General features: G+C 57.2%; 9 protein-coding genes and 1 non-coding gene across 10 annotated transcripts; 2 read left to right on the top strand and 8 right to left on the bottom strand.

Annotated features, from left to right (window-relative positions):
• Window positions 1-54: 54 nt before the first annotated feature.
• SCHCODRAFT_02645684 (PLC-like phosphodiesterase) lies at window positions 55-3,731 on the bottom strand. Its single transcript, XM_050346459.1, has 5 exons — window positions 2,974-3,731; window positions 1,612-2,919; window positions 1,068-1,562; window positions 491-1,015; window positions 55-436 (listed from the first exon to the last, which is right to left on the bottom strand). Exons 1-5 carry the CDS (start codon window positions 3,440-3,442, stop codon window positions 348-350), a joined length of 2,886 nt encoding a protein of 961 aa, XP_050196947.1. The 5' UTR covers window positions 3,443-3,731; the 3' UTR covers window positions 55-347.
• Window positions 3,732-4,074: 343 nt separating this feature from the next.
• On the bottom strand, window positions 4,075-4,551 carry SCHCODRAFT_02645680 (uncharacterized protein). The gene has a single exon (XM_050346458.1). It carries the CDS (start codon window positions 4,354-4,356, stop codon window positions 4,102-4,104), a length of 255 nt encoding a protein of 84 aa, XP_050196946.1. The 5' UTR covers window positions 4,357-4,551; the 3' UTR covers window positions 4,075-4,101.
• Window positions 4,552-4,893: 342 nt separating this feature from the next.
• On the bottom strand, window positions 4,894-5,684 carry SCHCODRAFT_02645677 (uncharacterized protein). Its single transcript, XM_050346457.1, has 2 exons — window positions 5,565-5,684; window positions 4,894-5,506 (listed from the first exon to the last, which is right to left on the bottom strand). The coding sequence occupies exons 1-2, from the start codon at window positions 5,619-5,621 to the stop codon at window positions 5,369-5,371; spliced, it is 195 nt and encodes a 64-aa protein (XP_050196945.1). The 5' UTR covers window positions 5,622-5,684; the 3' UTR covers window positions 4,894-5,368.
• A 540-nt stretch (window positions 5,685-6,224) lies between these two features.
• Window positions 6,225-9,012, bottom strand: SCHCODRAFT_02645675 (kinase-like protein). The gene is made up of 5 exons (XM_003026107.2): window positions 8,745-9,012; window positions 8,457-8,674; window positions 8,021-8,409; window positions 7,251-7,963; window positions 6,225-7,198 (listed from the first exon to the last, which is right to left on the bottom strand). The coding sequence occupies exons 2-5, from the start codon at window positions 8,606-8,608 to the stop codon at window positions 6,626-6,628; spliced, it is 1,827 nt and encodes a 608-aa protein (XP_003026153.1). The 5' UTR covers window positions 8,609-8,674; window positions 8,745-9,012; the 3' UTR covers window positions 6,225-6,625.
• A 150-nt stretch (window positions 9,013-9,162) lies between these two features.
• On the bottom strand, window positions 9,163-12,536 carry SCHCODRAFT_02645668 (acetyl-CoA synthetase-like protein). The gene is made up of 20 exons (XM_050346456.1): window positions 12,405-12,536; window positions 12,094-12,339; window positions 11,976-12,038; window positions 11,892-11,925; window positions 11,527-11,837; window positions 11,412-11,458; window positions 11,244-11,355; window positions 11,184-11,197; window positions 11,069-11,129; window positions 10,998-11,004; window positions 10,905-10,940; window positions 10,654-10,797; window positions 10,422-10,471; window positions 10,330-10,363; window positions 10,040-10,167; window positions 9,864-9,959; window positions 9,769-9,803; window positions 9,543-9,715; window positions 9,439-9,491; window positions 9,163-9,388 (listed from the first exon to the last, which is right to left on the bottom strand). The coding sequence occupies exons 1-20, from the start codon at window positions 12,445-12,447 to the stop codon at window positions 9,306-9,308; spliced, it is 1,770 nt and encodes a 589-aa protein (XP_050196944.1). The 5' UTR covers window positions 12,448-12,536; the 3' UTR covers window positions 9,163-9,305.
• A 193-nt stretch (window positions 12,537-12,729) lies between these two features.
• On the bottom strand, window positions 12,730-14,182 carry SCHCODRAFT_02645664 (uncharacterized protein). The gene is made up of 6 exons (XM_003026105.3): window positions 13,913-14,182; window positions 13,716-13,859; window positions 13,584-13,659; window positions 13,392-13,529; window positions 13,140-13,339; window positions 12,730-13,079 (listed from the first exon to the last, which is right to left on the bottom strand). Exons 1-6 carry the CDS (start codon window positions 14,081-14,083, stop codon window positions 12,810-12,812), a joined length of 999 nt encoding a protein of 332 aa, XP_003026151.1. The 5' UTR covers window positions 14,084-14,182; the 3' UTR covers window positions 12,730-12,809.
• A 979-nt stretch (window positions 14,183-15,161) lies between these two features.
• Window positions 15,162-16,909, top strand: SCHCODRAFT_02645659 (uncharacterized protein). Its single transcript, XM_050346455.1, has 8 exons — window positions 15,162-15,474; window positions 15,520-15,697; window positions 15,754-15,846; window positions 15,898-15,909; window positions 15,973-16,246; window positions 16,305-16,375; window positions 16,434-16,691; window positions 16,749-16,909. The coding sequence occupies exons 2-8, from the start codon at window positions 15,560-15,562 to the stop codon at window positions 16,806-16,808; spliced, it is 906 nt and encodes a 301-aa protein (XP_050196943.1). The 5' UTR covers window positions 15,162-15,474; window positions 15,520-15,559; the 3' UTR covers window positions 16,809-16,909.
• A 66-nt stretch (window positions 16,910-16,975) lies between these two features.
• Window positions 16,976-18,361, top strand: SCHCODRAFT_02645657 (ribonuclease H-like protein). The gene is made up of 3 exons (XM_003026191.2): window positions 16,976-17,480; window positions 17,537-17,796; window positions 17,872-18,361. The coding sequence occupies exons 1-3, from the start codon at window positions 17,156-17,158 to the stop codon at window positions 18,079-18,081; spliced, it is 795 nt and encodes a 264-aa protein (XP_003026237.1). The 5' UTR covers window positions 16,976-17,155; the 3' UTR covers window positions 18,082-18,361.
• On the bottom strand, window positions 18,258-19,125 carry SCHCODRAFT_01261243 (uncharacterized protein). Its single transcript, XM_050341340.1, has one exon. The coding sequence runs from the start codon at window positions 19,000-19,002 to the stop codon at window positions 18,433-18,435; it is 570 nt and encodes a 189-aa protein (XP_050196942.1). The 5' UTR covers window positions 19,003-19,125; the 3' UTR covers window positions 18,258-18,432.
• Window positions 19,126-19,555: 430 nt separating this feature from the next.
• On the bottom strand, window positions 19,556-19,634 carry SCHCODRAFT_t282. The gene has a single exon. It is a non-coding gene; the product is annotated as a tRNA-Arg (tRNA).
• Between the last annotated feature and the right edge of the window lie 154 nt (window positions 19,635-19,788).

Raw genomic sequence — 19,788 nt, 5'->3', positions numbered from 1 at the left:
AACGAGGCGCCCGAACAGCAAAAAGAGCACTCAACAACTTCCCGCCCCGAAATATGCCACTCAAAGGATGCGAAGAACGCATTTACATTCGTCGTCAAAGACCGGAAATACGAGGCGCGTACCTAAGCTAAAGCAGGGCAGGGCATACGGTAGGATCATTGACATCAACAGGGGAATTAAACGACTGGTACTGAATGCAGATGCTGTCGAGGGTGAGTACGTAGGTGCTGCGAACGATCGTGAATATATACCATAAATACTTCTGTACAATAACCGCAGGCGTTCGTTTCATTGTGGGGATTCCAGAGTTGTCCACCAGGGGAGCAGAGGGATGAGGGGAAGATGATTTACGCATCGCGGACGCCGATGCGCACGAAGAGGGTAGAGAATAGATATTGCGAGAGATGGGCGTCGTGGAGGGGCAAGTGGCGGTAACCTGGAAAGCAGCGTCAGCATAGAAAGACGGAAAGTCGAGATCGCAGACATTTACCCCGCGCAAGTGCCCCCAAACTAGAGCAATACACAGCGAGCGGCATATCGTCCTCGTCGGCAGTCCCAGCCTCCTGCTTCACCTCGAAGCGCACGAAGATCAGATCGTACATATCCTCTCCGCCCGCGACAGAGAAGGGGATCAGGAGCCGCTGCTCCCACACCGGGTTGAAACCGTTCGCGCGGACTGTCCCCGTGCGCACGAAGACACGCTTGGCCGCGGGCTCGCCGCTCTCGAAGGGAGAGTCGCGTCCGCTGCCGCTGCCAGGCGCGCGCTGCAGGAGGTGCCACTCGGGGACGTGGATGCTGACCTCGACGTAAGGGTCGACGATGCCGAGGATCTCGCGCCCGGTCGCGTCCTTCGCTCGAGGCAGCTGTTGCGCAGAGATGATCTCGACATCGAATATGCGTCCGGCGGTGTTGGCAAACAGATCCCTGGTAGGTGCGCGAAGCGGTGAGGGCTTCAAGACATATCCTCGCCGTCCATTCCGCTGGAACATGGCGTGGTTGAGCATGTACGTTAAGTCTACAAAGAATGTCAGCATCCATATTCACCAACCCTGGGGTGTTTCACTCACCAAAGGTCTGCCAGTTGATAGCCACGACCTGCGCGCCTGCACACCAGTACCGCACGACCGCCTCCGCCGGGAAGTTGCTCGAGCTGACACGCGTCCCTCGCGGGTACACCCGTACCAAATGATCGCGGCAATGCTTTGCCAAGTCCAGCATCCCCGTCGGCGTCTTCAGAAGCATCTTGTTCGCCCGGTTTTCAGAGAGCGAGAACATGTGCGACGGCTCGTACGTCTCCTTCTTGTTCAGCCCGCGACACTTGACGCCCATCGTGTACACCAGCAGCGCAAGCAGCTCGCGCGCCATCTTGGGCTTTGCGGGAGTGGTGGTGGTGCTGTTCTCAGACTGTCGGCGCGACATGCTGGAGTTGCGCCAGTGCATGGAGGGTGGGGACGAAGAGATGGCGCCGTTGAGCGCTGCGGGAGCGGAGGCAGCCGAGGTGCGTGCGGCACTCGAGTTCGACCTACGTGTGCGTACACGCTGGAGTATACCCTTTGAGAAGTCTACAAGGGTCATAAGTACATATCCATAATCGGATGAATCACAACTAACCTTTCACCGTGCTGGCATACTCCGATATCCCAGCCGCCTCGAGGAAGTCCGACTCCGAGGTGGTCGTCGATGTCAGCTCGAGGTCCGGCGGCGCGTCCGGGTTGCGAGACTGGCCCACATACACGTTCTTCGACTTGAGCAAGATCTTCCCACGCAGCTCCTCCGGACTCGGCAAGTGGTCTACCTTCCAACCATCCTCGGGCACGTCCTCGAGCGGTACGCGCACCAGCGTGTCCCCGAACTCCTCGATCATGACGCGCGCGACCTGCACCTGTCCGAGCACGCTGCAGTGCATCTCCGCCGAGATGATGAGCGGGTACGGGCTCGCCACGAAGCCGTACTTCGCGATCGCCGCGCACACTGAGCGCAGCGGCACCTTGCTCACGAGCGTCTTCCCATGGAAAATCAGAGGCTCCGAGCTCGGTGTCGGGCCGTCGTAGATGTCGACCTCGACGCTGCGGCAACCACTAAGGAGCGCGCGAATGTAGCCCTCGACCGTGCTGACGCCGACGAGCTGGTGGCCAACGAGGTAAGTATTATGTGATGAGGAAATATAGTATTCAGACAAAGGCCGGGTCATGTCATGAGTTGAACCATCGTCCAGCGCCGCATTATCGGAAGACATCAGGAAGTTGGTGAACGCGTCCAGAGTAAGGCATGGTGGGGAACCGGGAGAGTCAGAGGGCGGGGTGGTCGGAGACGTCTGAGCGGTATGCTTGTCGTAAATGGCGCGTAGCTCCACCTCGGTGAGCGTCGACTCCTGCTCTTCGCGCATGAATTTGGCGAATGTCTCGAAGTCGAACGCGCCACCGGCGGCTAATTTCTTGTAAAGCCGCTCGACTTCCGGACGCGCTTTGAGCAGCTTGACAAAGAATCGGAAGTCGTCGAAGTCAAGGTAGTTGCGCCCCTGGCGATCTGCTTGCTTGAATAGACGCTGAAGATCCTCCGACGCCGAGTTGATATTCAGCTGGCGGCAGAGCTTCTGCACTTCCTCGAAGACGAGCACGTGATCACGCTGCTCGTCGGCACGCGTCCAGTACTGACGTTCCCAAACGGCCTGACGCATCTCGCCGTGATCGAGACCGGTCATGAGCGCGGCGCGGATGGTGTGAAGCTGGCGGAGAGTGCGGTCCCACATTGTGAACGCGTCGTGCGTGGGAGCAATGAGATGCAGGGTCTTGTAGTTGCCAGCAAGCACGTAGATGATCGTGAGCCACCGGTTCTCGTACTCTTCTGAGAGCTGGAAGTGCTGCCTGTGCAGGCGCGCATCCGCGCCCGTACGAATCTCCTTGATATTCTCGATCGGGACTAGGGGGAACGGTTAGCATGCGCGGTGGCGGCGAGGGGGTCGGTCACACGCACTGAATCGGTGTATCCTCCCCTCCCAGACGATATGCCCAATGTCTGCGTCGACGCGGAAGATGACGCGCTTGCGCTTCTTGTTCGTGACCTTGTCCATCGGCGTCCCGTCCTTGAGCATCTGCGGCACGACGACATCAGACGTGGGCGCGGGGGCGGGGGGATCGCTGTGCTGCGGTGTGCCGATGAGCGCCACGTCGGCTGACGCTGAGCGCTTGGGGGGCTGCGGGGGTTCCACGGGGGTCACCGCGCTCGAGCTGGAGCGCACGCGCCGCATGTACTTGTGGTCGCGAACCTCCTTGTACTTGCGGCGGATGGAGTCCGTGATGCGTCCTCTGCCCACCTTGCGCGGTGCCGGGGACTGGGTGTCGACGAGCTCGCGCATCACGGGCTGGCCGTTGGGCGCGAGCAGATTCGATGCGCGACGAAGCGCCCGCCCTGCGAGCGTGGGCGCGCGATCCGGTTGCGACATGCCTTCCGTTCTCTCGCACGCTTGGCTAGAAGCCAGAGACCGTTCAGTGCAGTGGCTGGATGCACGCCCACTGCACGATTCGTCGCCCGAGGTTGAAAGATAAAGGGGGGCCTTATATGTGCAGATGGAGGGAGAGAAAGAGCAGTAGAAAGGGACAAATATTTGCAATATTTCCAGTCAGGCTTCTCGCCGGCGGGCGCTTGTCGTAAAGATTGGCGCCCATGCCTTTCGAACCCGTCAGAGGCCTTCAAGCTTCAGTACGCTTCAGTACCAGCAAAGGCTCAAGGAGGTGGGAGGCAGGCTGCGCGTGCCAAGCCCACTTCACCCCTCATATGGTTTATCGGGCACACGTGCCGACTATGTATATGAGCCCGATTGTGAGCTTGGAAATACCAGGCGAGCACTACCAGTTCCTGCACTATCATAGTTTGGGAATGGGTCGCAACCTTGCCTGAAGTCCATCGGGCTAACTGGAATATTTCTGCCACCTAGCTTGAGTCACGCCGACAAGTATGCACCGCTATAGCCCGCCAGCTTTCCTCCGAGCTTCCATCCCGAGCTGTTTCGGGACGCCCAGCGGGTCCTCGAGGCAAGCCGGAAGCTGTCCGTGAGCACGATTACCACGCCCGGTTATCCTCGTCCATCATCTCCGCCTACAATTAACTCATTAGCACCCCACTACCCGCAGCGACGTCGAATTGTGTACGCACCCGGATCCCGCTGCCGTGCGTAGGCAGCGCGGTATACGTTTCACGGCGCGTGCGAATCTGTAATCGCTGGTCAGTTGTCCCCCACTTCTTCATCACCAAGTTGACTATGAAGACCCAGCACGGGCTAGGGGCCGAGTATCCGATGAATGCACACTGTGGACCCCATACCGGGTTACAGTCACCGGTGCCTTCACCCGATAACATGGTCGTGTCCCAAATTCACCCACTGCGATGGTTAAAACATGGTTGAGCAGGGTAGAAACAGGGTGAATTAGGTATTTCGATCAGATTGTGGGCTATCACCTATAGATTGCTGCAGGACTGAGAAATTCGTGACTGCGATACAATTACCTGCTGCTGATGAGTACGAATACCAACTTTTTGCTGTGTCAGCGCCATAACATGAGGCCTGCTTTTGCCTTCGGTCTTACCGTGGCCAGCAATCAAGAGAAAATGGTCTGAAGATACAGTATAAATATGTGCGCACCAGTGTAGATGATATCACGCGTGAGGAAGGCCGTTCACGGCTGCTACAAGTCGGCTACAAGCTCACTTGTGATCATAGGCCAGACGCGACGAAATCTCTAAGTCCGTCTGTCACGTGCACCAAAAATGATGACGCCACGTCTAGCGGTCAAAGCGGAGCGTTCGTTGTCTTCTCCCACCACTCCTCTGGCTCATGACGCCTTCAGTTTTGACGCTCCCCGTGCCCTCGGAGCGAGAGCAAGACCAGAAAGACGTGACAGGTGCGGGAAGGGTGCGGAAAACAAGCCGTGGGCCCTCGTCATAGCCCCAGCGCGATGTAGCTAAGGTGCGTGCTCAGCTACGTGCGCCCGTCATACGTACTGACACCATTGCAGAATCGTGCCCAACTTACCAGTATTGTAAGGGCGCCACGCGCCCGGTCGCGCATGCCTTCCCGTCATTGCTCGCGGGTGGTGCCCCACGCCCTCGACATGGCTTTACTTCCCATACATCCCTATGTACGACCCCTTGTGCCCCAATAGTCTCTAATGCTTGCCCTCTATACATTTTTGCATACTCGTTCATAGCTCTTCTCATCTGAATGCCCTGTAAGTAGCAAAACGGCCTCGCGGACTACACCTGGTTGCGCCGTAATTCACCCAACCAGCGGGTTCTGACCGGGCTCTTCTCACTCATCAATTCACCCCGCTTTCAGGGTGCTTTCACCTACTCGAGTCACCGTGTCTTACGGTTAAAATTCCTTGACTTCACTCGGTTTATTGGTCATTTTTACTGCTTTTATCGGGTGAAAAGTCGGGTGGCTACAACCCGGTTTGGGGTCCACAGTGGCAGAAATACTCACCGACCGCACCTTCCGCGGGCGAAGCACCTATAAACGAGCAATCGGTCAGACCTCGGGGGCGCCACTGGCTCTCAAATGCACTCACCTTTGCCAGCTTCCCCCACACGGTATTCAACGCCGGACCCAATCGTCTGCCCATCATCTTGCCTAGCGTCCCGTGCTCGTCGTTAGCTGAGCTCAGTCGGGGGAACCCAAGCCCCGTAGTCAAGATGAAGGTAGAGAGAGACTACCAGACGACCCAGTGACCGCCGCCTCCTTCCAAAGATCGTGCCTTGCGCGGACCTGCTCACGCGCCAAGCCCGAAGTTCGAAGTTCAACTACTCGCGTGACGAGGACGTGACGAAGTTCAACCAGTCACGCAAGTCAGCTTCTTTGCCACATACCGCAACTGCTCTTACCGAGCAGTACTCAAAGTATACTAGAACATGCATCTCTACCTGACTTACAGCTGTCATCATCTCAGGCGCACTGGGCCTCGAGTGAACAGCAAATGATCTCTCATCGCTCTATATGGTCTTGAATTGCCCGGCAGGTCATCTCTGCTGCCACGACCCTAGTTCTAATCCGCTGAAAACAGACTGGTAGGAATACCCAGGATTGCCGCGGAACTCCACGAATCCCATATCGCGGGTAATCCGCACAAATCCGTGGAATTCCAACGTTCGATCACTCCCGGTCCGAGGTCCGATGTTCAACTTTTCACGTGATGTGGCTCCGCCATTGTTTGCGCATGCTTGCACTGTTTCTCTCGCTCACGTCTTGTGTGAGATATGAGTATACGATATAGTATATCATAGACGCTGATATTGTCGCATATAAGCGCTATACATAATGTAAATATGTAGAAATCCACCTGGCCTCTACACTTGTGGCATATGATGTGCATGACAGACTGAAAGTGTCCGTACAACAGCAAACAGCTACAACAACAACGAAGCGAACAGGAATACAAACAAGAAAGAAGTGGGAGTAGATGATAAGAGGAGGAAGCAAAAAGGAAGGAGTATACAACGAGAATAAGTAGATTATAGGAATGCAATGATACACGCACTTTACACGCAGGCAGTGAGCTTGAAGGCACGCCCGCTGCCAGATATATTCTACAACCCGCGCGCTAGATCCGGCGCTACACTCACATATCCCGCCCTAAGTCTGCACCCGCAACGCCGGCTGCCCTCCCGGATACGCAGGTGGCGGCTCCTTAGGCGGAAGCGCCTCCTCCTCTTCCTCCTCCTCTGCCTCCCGCACCGTCGCCATATCATCCACAGGCTTCATCGCGTCCACCCGCTCCACCGATGCCCGCCCCTCCCTCGCCCGCGCCGCCATCTCCTCCAGCCGCCGCAGCACGTCTACCTCACCTTGCACGACGACGCCGTCGAGCCACGGATGCTTGACGAGTTCGGACGCGGGCGCGCGCCGATCAGGGTACAGCTGCAGCATCGGCGTCAGGAAGGCGGCCAGCGCCTCGGCCTCGGGCCGCGGGAACAGGTACTTGTCGTGCAGCACCGCGTCGAGCGGCCAGTAGCGTAGCTTTGATATGTGCCGGAGCTCGCCTTTGCGGTTGAAGAACTCGCTAGAATATTTTCCGGCGAAGGCGATGGATTTGGGGATGTCGCCCATGAGCTCCATGATTTGCGCGATGTGGTCGTCGTCCTTGCTGTATTTTGAACCGGACGCAGGGTCGAATAGATAATCGCCACCTGTTATCAACTCGAAGATCTGCAGGAATACTTCAGTGGGCGGCACAATATGTGCTGCGTAAGATACTGACAATGCAGGCCACACTCCAGATGTCCGCGCTTGGTCCCCACTTTGCGCCAAGGATAACTTCTGGACAGCGATATTGCCTTGTCTGGATGTCGTCCGTAAAATGATGCTCGACCCAAGTCGCGTTCCCCAAGTCCGCGATCTTTACCGTTATCTTCTCCGTCGCGCTCAGCAGCGCCGCAGCCTCCTCGTCCTCGGGCTTCGGCGTCGCGATCTCGGGCGGTACCGCGTCCGCCGGCGCCTGCTGCGATAGCAGCGACGGCCCCGGCCCCGGCGGCTTCCCGTTCAGCGCGATACCGGCCATGGCGTCGCTGATCTGATCCGCCGCCGCTGCCGCCGCCGCGTTCGCGTTCCGCTCGTCCCCGCCCGCCTGGCGCGCCTCCGCCGCCTCCGAGCCCGTCGAGTCCTGGTTCGCGATCTTCGTCATCCCGAAGCCCCACTTGTCGACGCTGGACGCGCCGGCGCTGCCCGGGCCGTTCCACAGGCTGCTCAGGCTGCTCGTCGACGAGGGGGAGGGCAGCGGCTGCGAGCCTGTGATAAACACCGACTCCACGCGCGGCGTCTGGTTGCCCCCGCGCCCCTTTGACGGCGGGACGCCGACGAGTTTGGTCCGCGGGGCCGAGGAAGAGGGGGAGGGCGCCGCGCTCGCAGCGAGCTCGGCCTCGATGATGGACTCGACGTCGTCGATGGCAATCAGCACGTTCTCGGGCTTCAAGTCTGCAGGACGTCATAGGCGTAAGCCGTGGCGCGGGGCAACGCTAGCGACACACACACCGGTATGGATGACGCCGCAACAGCGATGCATGTAATCAAGGCCGAGGAGGACCTGCTTCGCTATCTGGCGCACGAGGGGCATAGGGACGCCCTTGTGCTGGTGCCGCTTGATGAGGCCGAGTAGGTTCTCGCCCAGGACCTCGAAAACCATGCATACATGGGTCCCGTTAGGCCCCTTGTGGCGGAAATGGTCGAGGAAGCTGATGACGTGCGAGCGTCCCGGGTGCGTCTGTGATGGGGAAGGAGGGGGATTAGGGTTCTCCGGTGTTGCTGGAGCTGGGGGATTGTTGGACGTGATCAGCCGTTGTAGCAGCTTGATCTCATCCAATGCGGTCTCCGTGTACCGTGGCGCAGATTTGACGATCTTGAGCGCGACATGGCGATTCAACCTCCAAGGTCTTCAGCGATAGACATCCTGCTTAGCGCGCACACGCACCTGGTGTCCTTCGCCAGCCATACGGTCGAAAAATGTCCCCAGCCGAGCTTGCGCACGACTAGGTATCGTCCGTCGGAAAACGTGTCGCCAATCTTGACGGGGTGGTAGCCTCCCTTCACATAATCCTCCCAATCCTCCTCGTCCTCTGTCATGATGGATGCTGAAGAATAGGAACTAGCGTGGGATTCCATGGTGTTGATGACGGATATGCAAATGTCCTGCGGGTATTGGCGCTCGAGATAAGCTGGGTGCAAAAGTGCGATAAGCAACCATGCGTTTCGGACCGACCTTGAACACGGCTCTGGAGGGTCGGGATAGGTGGGGGATCGGCGTGTACAGCAGCAGTGGCTTCAAAAACGCGAGGAGAAACGCGGGGGGCACGCTGACTGTCGTTCTAGGTCCGACGCGATGGTTCGTGTAAAGAGCCGCCTTGCGGATCTAATTGCTGTGTTGCTGGGACAGTGCACTTGGTCATGTGCTTTCTGTAACAGGATAACCGGGGTGTGTGAGCGGCCCTCTGAGTTTCGGCCTCTGCAGAATATAAATGGAGGGCGGGGTCAAGGAGGGGCTTGTTTGTGTTTGTTTCCGGCCCTGTTCGCACGTCTTTCGCCAATTTAGGAAATAGGCGCCTGTCGCGAAAACCAAATACCTGTTCGCCGATGGCGACACTCTTGGACATCATGGCATGAGGCACATTGAGCCTTGAGTAGACTAGCGGCAGTCTTTTACTCTTTATCGGTGCCAAGGCGACGATTGTTCGCCATACAGTCCGCTAATCAAGAAGTAGCATAGCTCCATAGTACAGGATCGATCCATCCTACGATAGGGCCAACACCTTTCATATCTTGTTCAGGCGGCCTTCCGCTTCTGCCACTCCGTTGCCATGGATTCCTTCAGCTCAATTTTCAGCACCTTACCCGCCGCATTGCGCTCTGGAAGCCTGTTAGCGTCGACGACATCCGATCAATTCCAGACAACTCACTCAAGGGCTCGTTCGTCAAGACGATCATGAGCGGGACCGCATGCTTGGGCAACCTGTTGGTGTTCATCAGCATCCTGTATACTAACCGACTAACGAACACGTGCTTCTTCCTTAGTAACTCAAGCAGCCCCTCCTCCGTCACTTGCTCGCGATGACCTTCCTTAACCACCGCCACCGCGACAGGAAGCTCCCCCGAGCGCTCATCCGGGACCGGTACAGCAGCGGCCTCCGAGACGCCAGGATGGGCGTATAGCGCGTTCTCGATCGAGATACTCCCCTACGATATACGATGAGGACTGGAACTCACTTAGTAGGTGAAGAGCGACGTACAACGTTCAATCCGTCCCGGATGATCATGTCTTTCTCTACGTTCCGTCGTCAGCCACAGCGATCAGAACTCGCGGGCAGGAAGACTCGACACGCACTCCGATCAGTGATATACACGAAGCCCTCCGCGCACACGGCGCCTATGTCGCCCGTCTTGCACCAGCCGTCCTTGGTCATGAATTTCGCGGTCGCTTCTACAATTTGGTCAGTCTTCGAAGTAGCGTATTCAATCAGTGATAGTTGGAGTCTCTCGAAGGACAGCCTTTCTACTTACCCGGATCGCCATAATAACACTTCATCGCGTTCGGCCCGCGCACCCAGATCTCGCCCGTATGGCCTGGCGGCAGCTTTCTCCCATTCTCGTCCACCACCATAGCGTCGACGACGGGGACGCGGGTGCCGCTAGAGGACGAGGCCAAGTGAGCTATCGTATAGTTCGATAGCGAGCCAGAGCATTCCGGTAGCGAGACAGGGCAACCCGGTAGCGAGCCAGAGCATTACGGACGCCACAAGCAAGCCAGGGCATCCCGAAAGCCACAAGCAAGCCTAAAAGGGCACACTCACCAACTCAGCGGCCGAGCGGAGAAGTCTTCCGCGGCTGCATAGGTTCAACTGAAGCTGAGCCTTCTCGTGAACGGTAAAGCAAAGGCACGCACAAGTAGTCACACACGACGCGTTCATCTCCGTCATCCCGTAGCCTTGGCCTCTGTGGGGCGACATGTCAGCGTCGATTTCTCCCTGCTTCTCCCCACATCTCCTCCTCCTGTTCCCTCCGCTTGATTTCCCTCCGCCTAATTTCCCAACCCCGTTTCGCAGCCCAGTATCCCACCCCTTCTTCTTCCCATCGCCTCCCAAAACATAGCTACAAATCCTACCCCATGAACTCACATCATCGCCCCCGGAAACGCCTCCCTTGCCCTCCGCGCAAAGTCCTTGTGCACCGCGCCCCCGGCAACGCCGACGGTGATAAACCGATGACCCTGCAGCTCGGTGCTCGCCAGATCGATGAGGTCGTGAATGGCGTTCTGGGTGCTGATGTTGTTCGAAGGGATGTAAGAACGAAGATCGACGGAATGTAAGAACGAAGATCGACGAAATGTAAGAAAGAAAAGACGATAAAACAGAAGTAAGATATTTACGCAGAGACGAACTTGATGTCTTCTTTCCTGATGAGGCTGTGAATGCGACGTGTATTGGTGTTCGTTCGAAGGGCGGGATATTGCAGAGCGTACCTTGCCACTAGAAAGAAAGTGTGAGTTCTTGTCAGAAAGGCGGGTAGTAATGCAATGAAGACACGACGCACACTCCGAAGGCTTGTACTCTCTCACATAGACAAGCTTCGCGCCCATAAAGGTCGCTAGCAGCTACGAAGATGCTTTGGTTAACTTCGGGCTGAACTCTCTGAGTCGGTCACTTACACCGAGGGATATACCTGTAGCTCATCAACACCCTCATCGACCATCTAGCATACAACGTACCAATAGCACCGAATATAGGCGTCGGGTAGAATACGCCCATCGGCGGAGGGATGATGCCCGAGACGGGCTTCTCCCCGCGACGTATTGTAGCGCGGTGGCCGTTGGAGATGACCTGCGAGCGATATCTTAGCCTGTCTGGTAGCCAAAGCTAGCGAGAGCAAAAGTCACGTTGAACAAGTTCGTCAACAGTGCGCGTTGCGTGCTCAGACAGGCCTCTGGTCATATATTCATCAGTTAGTCTGACTTGAAAGAAAAGAAAAACATAAAACTAAGGATCACCCACTCGGCATCAGACTCCCCGTCCCGCTCGAGAACAGTATGATCGCGTCGTCCTCGGGAACGATCCCCGGGTCGTTACTGGCCACATCCACCCCATCGCCCTCGTACTTCGCGAGCTCGTCCGAATAGGACTTCGTGCCCTTCCACCATCCTTTGCCCTCGTGGCTCTCGAGGACGAGGACGTCTTTGGCGTGTGTGGTGTTGAGCAGGTCGTCGATTGCCGGCTCGAGGAGGTCGGCGCGCTCGGGGTCGAGCAGGATAAGCTTGCAGTCGCAGAGGATGATGGAGTGTTTGATACTTTCTTGGGTCAGGGTGCTTGTTTGACTTGAGTTCAGCGTGAAGAATCATAAGAGTGACGAAACGGCTCACCAGTTGACGAGGGCGGGCACGGCCCCGAGGAGGTCTGAAAATGCTATCGTAGGATCGCAAGTCAAGGGAAAATTGCTGACTTACGACAGGCCCAGAACACAACGAGGTAATCCGGGATATTCCTCGAGACGATCCCCACATGGTCGCCTGTAAAGGTTCCATTCTCAAATCCTATTCCACCACCCCATCACAGCAAACCTACCTTTACCAATCCCATAAGCATCCCGGAACATTGCCGCCGTCTTTAGCGCCTGCTCATGGGCCGCACGGAACGTGTATCGCTGCTCTTCGAACACCACATACTCCCGATCGCCGTACATCCGCACGACCTGCAGCCACAGCGCACGGCACGACGCCGGCAGGTTCTTGTACACGCTGTACACCCGCCCATCGATGCACGCCGTCTCCGTCTCAAGCAGCGCACCAGGCGCGGTCATCAAGCGCAAAGCTATCACATTCAAATGACACCGCGTCAGTCCTAACTCGCGACCCAGGCAAGCTAGCAAAACGCACTCTCTTCGACGGTGTTCTTCGGGATCCAGGGCTCGTCAGACATGGTGTTTGCGTTGCGGTAGACGACAAGAAGCGCCGCATCTTATACCGCCTGATGAACTCCGCCATAAATGCCCACGGAGGACGGAACACGGGGAGGTGATTCGGCATGAGGGCCATGTGATGGATTCTGATTCCGCGCTCGGCGGACCCCGAAACAGATCCCCATTCAGCTTATGGTGCGCGACCGCGCCCAGCCTTCCGCGGGTGCTGTCCCCCATCGCGAACTGCTGATCAGGTTCTACCTCAGTCCCCAGTACTGGAGTGTTTCCACCCGAGCATCAGCGGCGGGAATATAAATGGGATAAATATATCGATGCGTACAACACTGCTCGATAAACCGATGCAAGTCTGGATCCTCTAAGGCTATGGCTTGTCGCTCTCACCCCAGTCATCTCTCTGACTGCGCTCAGATATCCTCGTAGCACTCGACCCGGTCCCCTCCGTCGCTAATCTGTCGATATGTATCTCGACGGAATGTGGCGGGTAGGATGTCGTCCCGCCGAAACGCATGCCACTGACGGCGAAGCCCGTCGTGGTCGTTCTTGCCCTGCCGCCCCGCACGCCCTTCTCTATCCTCTGAAGCGCCGCGCACACGATGATGAGGTAGAAGGTGAGCGGTATGAGCTGGCCGATCTGTGGTGGTTGGTAAGGTCAGGCTGGGGAGAAGGGGATAGTGGCGATGCTAGTACACACGAAATCGACGAGGATGTATGTCGCGGGCACGGTGGCGACGGTGAAGACGGTGATCATGGCAATGTTTGCGATGGCGTAGAGCGCGCCGCACTCGACGACGACGAGGAGGATGGGCCAGACGGAGGTGCGGCCGTCCGTGGACGAACTCGAGTTGCTGAAGTTGTAAGAGTGGACGATCCAGAGTTTGCGCGCAAGGAGGCCTAAGGGCGGGATCAGTTAAAGGTACGCGCTGGGTACGTAATCGAGACGCACCTGTCGAGATAAAGGTGGTGGCAAGGGTCGTAGAGTAGAATGCTGTTATCCACGCAATCGAGTATTGCTGCGCGACCACGTCCTCCACGGAGACGCTTGCCAGTCTTATTGTGGCCCATAGGGAGAAAGAGCCGGAGACTGCGCGAGGTGCGATTAGCTTTCGAGATTGAGGGAGGCTACTGAGTGACGCACTGACGGTGCCGACCCAGCACACGCAGGGGAATGCGATGATCCACCAATTTCGGTAGAGCACCCAGCATCGGTAGATCTGCGTGTAACGGCTCAGGAACTGGGCTTCGGGGGCGCGGAGTTGGGTCCACCCACCAGGATTGCGTCCGCCAGCGCAGTCTCGAGAAGGTTTATCGTGTTCTTCGCCTTCTCCCTCGTGATGTCCGAGAAGTAGACCTTGGCCTCGCCGGCGTTGCCAATGAGGCCGATGTACGTATTCCTGGAGTCCACGACGACATGCTGCGCAGAGTCATCAGATACATCGTCATGAGGGGGGAGGAGGGGGTGCTCACCGCCGTGCTCAGCGCGAAGAGGGCGAACGCAGCAGGGTACCAGATCCGCGAGGCGTGCTGGGACCCCTTTAGCGCCCAGATAGTCGTCGCGAACAACGGGAGCGAGATGCCGTACACGATAGACTGGGAAATGATAGCGATGAGGTGCGAGCCGTCCACTTCGAGCGGCATGGTGACGGCGGGTACAGAGAAGTCCAGCCTACGTAGGCGCCGTCGTCGTCGTTTGCGCGGGCGTTCGGGAGTTCGCCGGCGTAAGACGGAGGAGGCGCATGATCAGTCTGGGAAGCGTACTCCACGAAAACCTTGTCCGAGGTAAGACATTCGACTAACATCACGTGACTTGCGATTCGTTTCCCACGGCCCGGCGCGCCAGAAGACGTTGCCACCCAGTGACCTGTGTGACTCCAGGCGAGAATCAGGGAAAGGGGGAACGTGTAGAATGCCTTTAGGCACCTGATTGTCTGGCCATCCACATTCTGACTGTTGTGGTCTGACTTGTGAATGACCCACTGTAAGTAAGCTATGTTACACCTACATCGAATTGTACCTTCAATTTTTTTCCACCATGTCTCTGGCGTCACCGATCGTCTTCGTATTGCCCCGGAAACCAGCTCAGAGGGCCGTTAGCATTCTTGCATCTGCGGGGTGAGGTCGCGTCCAAATATCGTGATTTTTGGTAATCAGGTGCCTAAAGGTATTCTACACGTTCCCCCTTTCCCTAATTCTCGCCTGGAGTCACACAGGTCACTGGGTGGCAACGTCTTCTGTTAGTCGAATCTGCATCAGCCGTGTCTTATTGATGAAAAGCATGATCGTGCCGACGTTAGCAGCCGAGAATGATGGATCCGAGGAAGGCAAAAGACGTCTCCTCCCAGAGCGAGCCGAGATGCAGCAGAACGGTTCGGTCTTTGAGAGGGATATCACAACATATCGGGCGCGACCTTCAGAAGGCGGTTTCTTGCATTCAGCGCCAGCAATTGCGGCCGCGTGATGCTTCGAAGTGAATTGAGTTGGTCGGAAAGGTGGGAAAAGGGTGCGGATATACAGCCGGACGATCCCAGCCTGCAGTGAGCTCTAATCGCTGTTCGTGAAGGAAAGTCGAGAGCGAAGGTCTTGAATAGCGGCTTCGTAGCCCTGGAACGTACGAGTACTTGGTCCAAGTTGAACTTCGGCTCCAGCCGATTCGCACGAGATCTAATTACGTAAGTGAAGGTGCAATGTCTCTTCCGCAGGTTGTTTGTTCCCTCACGCTCTCAGAGGTCAATGAAGATCATCACTTCTTTTTCAACTTGCTTCTCTACCTGGAACTGTGTTACCGAATTTATCTCAAGGCGACTTTGCATCTCGTCCACGGCAGCGCCTAACTGCGTGCTCCAGCTCGATTCCTTTAGTGCAAGCGCCCGCCCAGCCTGGCGACCAACAGAAGAATGATCCCAGCGCATCGACAGATATCTTCTGGTTCTGATGTCAAGCTTTTTGCGGCGAGATGCAGTGGTGCGGCGAGGTCGACACGCGTTCGGGCGTTGCAACATTGTCAGGCCGCCGCATCGCACGCGCACAGGGTCTGTCATAAAAGGTGTACGCGCTTTTTTCCGACATCCTTCTAGTCTCCGTTGGCGTCATCTTCAACATTGCAAGCTGTCAACTATGCTTAGCGTGTCTATACCTGATGCCGCGCGACGCGTTTTGCTCGGAATACGGCGCGCCCGTGACAGGGTGGTCGACGTGCTATTGCTCGTCTATCTGTTCACCGAGGCGGATCTAACCGCGGTGGTCATGCCAGTGGTGGGCACGTTCCTTGTTCTCCTCGGTCTCCGGATTATCCTGATGCGGTCCCGCAGTTGGTCATGAGTGCTGTTCTGTCGGAGTCGACAGACATAGGCGCCTTCCTCATCGGGCTTCTTTGGATGTTCTGTCATTTGGTGGGATTTGAGGTGCGACGTTGCATGCCGAGGCTTGACGTAAACTGCTGAGCGGGCGTACAGATAGGCAATCAAGTCAGTGCGACGCTGCTGCTTCCGATTCGGCTTGCGGCACGCCTGGATTGACGCGGTAAACAGATTGTCGGGCAGGACGAAGACAAGCTTTCAAAACCTCGTCGGCCCATCCCGTCAGGGCGTATCACGACAGAGCGGGCCAAAACTCTGTACTATGGCGTCCTCGCCCTCTCCTTGCTCTTCAGCTATCGCGTGGGCCTCCTCCGACTTAGCCTTATATATTTTACGGGCGTTGTTGCGTACAACGAAGGACGGTGCGCGCGCTGGTGGTGGTCAAAGTCGCTCATGGGCGCCTGCGGCTACTTCATCTACACCTGGGGACTCTTAACATGCATGGGTACGATTTCCACTCCATACGGCAGACCGATCCCTCGACTGATTATGCGGCCTCATAGCGCACGGCAACCCCCCATCGAAGTCAGCGACGCAGGCCCTGCTTACGACAGGGCTTATCTTCGCGACGACGGTACGTCGGACGGCTTCCCAGGCATCGCTTATCCCGCGCCTGACATACTCTTTCGCAGGGCCAGGCGCAGGACTTCCGCGACCGTGAGGGCGACGCAGCCATCGGGCGCAAGACATTGCCGATCGTATTGCCGCAGAAACTGGCGAGGTGGTCGCTGGTGGTGCTTCTTTTCTCCTGGACGGCCGGGCTCACGTACCTCTGGCACCCGCCGCTTCTCATGAGCGTATTGGTATATGCATTGGCGGGTGCGGCAGCGGTGGGTTTTACCAGCGATTATTCGGAGAAGGCGGACCGTAGGTCGTATTGGTGGTATAATGTGAGTGGTCCGTCGCCCGAACTATGGACCGACGTGCTGACTGCTTCTACTCTACAGATGTGGTTGTGCGCATGTCATCTATTACCTCTTTCGCAAAGATTCAGCCAAGCGCGCTGACCATGACGGTGTAGACCTGTAGAATATTTATTGGGTCCCGCTAGTGACGCATGCAGTATGCAGCCCGCGCTCGTTCCAGTCGATCACGATAGCATCAAGCGGTATGCTCATAGGTGGTCGGTGGCCGCCACGATTGGTGGTCCAGTAAACGCGAGACGTCACGCGTCCGCTCGCCTCTTCGCGTATCACAAGGGTATCGCCTCGTGACAACGCCTTTCAAGAGCTCGCCACGTCCGCTCTCGAACTTGAGGACGTATCTTTCTTCCCTACGTCCCTTTCATCCCCTTTTGCTCTGATACTGTGGTCACCTCCCCTGCGTCTCACCTTGATTCTCAAAACTAACGACCATGCCACGCGGTGTCCGCGTCGACGTCGCCGAGCGTCTCAGCGCCAACTCCAAGTCCGCCTCTCGTGCTGCTCACGACCATCCACTCTACGACCCCTCCACCGACCCCGAGCGCCGAGAGGGCATCCAAGGGCGCAAGATGCTCTTCTGCGAGTACATGTCCATGACCTACTCCCCCGAGGACCTCATCCAGGTCTGCGACAACTGCCTGCAGTACTCCGCGCGCTGCTGCCAGCACGACCACACAGGCAAGGCCTGCCACCACTTCCGCCTCATCTTCACGGACGGCGCGTGCGCGGGGAATGGGAAGGGCGGCGCCGCTGCGGGTGGGCCTTTGTTCTTCATTCATTCATAGAGATAAGCAGCCCCTGACCTTACACAGGCATCGGCGTCGTCCTCGGCAAGATCGGTCGCGGCATCGACTCCTTCGCCTACGCCGTGACTGAGAAGATGGACCCTGGTCAGCGGCGCACCAGCCAGCGCGCCGAGCTCGTCGCCGCCCTCGCAGGCGTGCGCCGCTCCATGCACGCCGACGTGCACGACTACGATGACTACAACGATTCCGTGCCCAAGGAGCGCATCATCGCCACGGACTCCGAGTACGTCGTCCGCGGGATCACGGAGTGGCTACCCCAGTGGAAGGTGTGTTGGATGTCTATTCGAGCACGCGGATCCATCGAGTGCATCGGTTGAGGCTACAAGCTCACGATTTCATAGCGCAACGGCTGGCGCACCTCCCTCGGCGCGACTCCGGCCAACCTGGACCTCTTCCTGCAGCTTGAGCGCGAGATGGAGGACCTGGAGGTGGAGAATAACGTCAAGTTTGGATTCTGGCACGTGCCTCGGCACCTCAACCAGGAGGCGGACAAGCTGGCGAAGATTGGCGCGGCAGCGGCGCAGAAGAAGGCGAGCGCGGCCGCCAACTAGGCGGAAATGTATGTCGATACGAAGCGCAGCTGAGTAAATCGGCATTCGAGAAGCGCGCGTTCGAGGGTGGTCAGTATCTTGAGGACGAGGGGGGGCGTACGTTCACGTATTTTGTGTTTCTTTCTGATGACAGTAACGACTTGCACGGTGATCCGAGCGCATGTCCAGGGATCCGGTGCATTGCAGTTATCAGTGTGCATTCACGAGCAGGCAGCCCACCATCAGCGCGGCACCACAAACCGCTGAACACGTCCAGAGCTTGGAAACGTCAGACCTCGCGCCCACCAACCAGGCTGTCTATCCGACAGCTTCGTCGGCGACCATAGCGTCGACTACCTGCCTATCGAGTGTTCAGCATGACGGGATATAACGGACCACGCACCACGTATAGGGATTGAAGCGTTTCGCAGCGTCCGATAGAATATCGCAAGCCCGCATAGACTCGCGACAGGGTTCCAAAAAGTTCGTCTGCAAGGTTGAGTGCAGCCCATAAACCGCCCGCCAACCGAGGCAGCCAGCTATGAGCGGGGTTTTTGCGCTCAACCAGAGTGCCACGGACCTCCATCGCCAGCTCCGAAAGCGGCGGTCTTGGAAGTCGCGCTCCCCGGCAGCGAGCGGCAGCATCAAGCACCTCCACGATCGACCCTCTTCCAGAAGAGGAGAGCCCAAAGCGTCGGAAGCGTGACACTTCGCTCGCAATGGACACCGCACCCACCCTCCGCGTCCGCAGCCAGGCCACGCTAAGCCTCCTCTTACTATGAGCGTCCTCAGCTCAGCAAGGCCCGACTGCAAACGGCGAAGAGCCTGGACATGGCGGGTCTCGCGAGGCCGGTCAGAGAGCCGAAGCGACAACCTGAGCAGCGATCGCAGCGGCGACCCGCCTACCAGACATTTCGCCCCTCTCGCTCCCATGCACATCATGGTCAGTAACCTCTGTCACCGAACGCCAGCAGCGAGCTGCCGGCGTCCGCCAAGAGGGAGCAGGTCACTGAAACATAACTCCTAAGAGGCCTGGCATCCAGTTGGGTGTGTGTCCGAACAGACGATGAGGGATGAGAACAAGAGTGCTCGCGGCGGCGGGCTCTTATAGGTCCACCCGCCCGGATCACGGCATCGGCCGGCAAGTGTTCATTGTTCCCAATTTGGTAATGCAATTGTTCTCCCGCCCCACAGCAGTATCAGCCCGATCTCCATGACCACGCACAATACGAACAAGATGCAAGAAAAATGGACAACACATGACAAACAAGTACGAATTATGATGACGAACACTAAACGGTGCCTTGGCATTGACACACTGCAGTACAATGTTGCTCTGTATCACTATCAGTAGATCCTCATACTTTGTTGAATGGAGCACCATCTACTCCATGAGTCTTCGCCATAACGTAACAGCGTGCCCATCCAGTATACGGATCGACGAACTCGCAAGATTGTAATCCACTCAAAAAAGGGCACGTAAAATACTCCTAATTGACCACCGCAGGGGTCGAACCTGCAATCTCCTGATTACCATGTCGTAGTCAGACGCGTTGCCATTACGCCAGGCGGCCGTGAAAGGTCGTATCCTTTACCTTGTTTCATTGCCTTCATCACATCCCGTCGTCATGGATCTCTGGTCAGCCTCGAATCCAAGGTCGCCTCCCTCAAAAGCACAAAAGCACGTCCCTACACTCTCACTCCCCTCACACGAAACACCGACGATTC

This window comes from Schizophyllum commune (assembly GCF_000143185.2).
Source record: "Schizophyllum commune H4-8 unplaced genomic scaffold SCHCOscaffold_18, whole genome shotgun sequence".
NCBI classification, from domain to species: Eukaryota; Fungi; Basidiomycota; class Agaricomycetes; order Agaricales; family Schizophyllaceae; genus Schizophyllum; species Schizophyllum commune.
The sequence above is the reverse complement of the archived record's forward strand: the minus strand, read 5'-3'. Positions and strand labels throughout refer to the sequence as shown.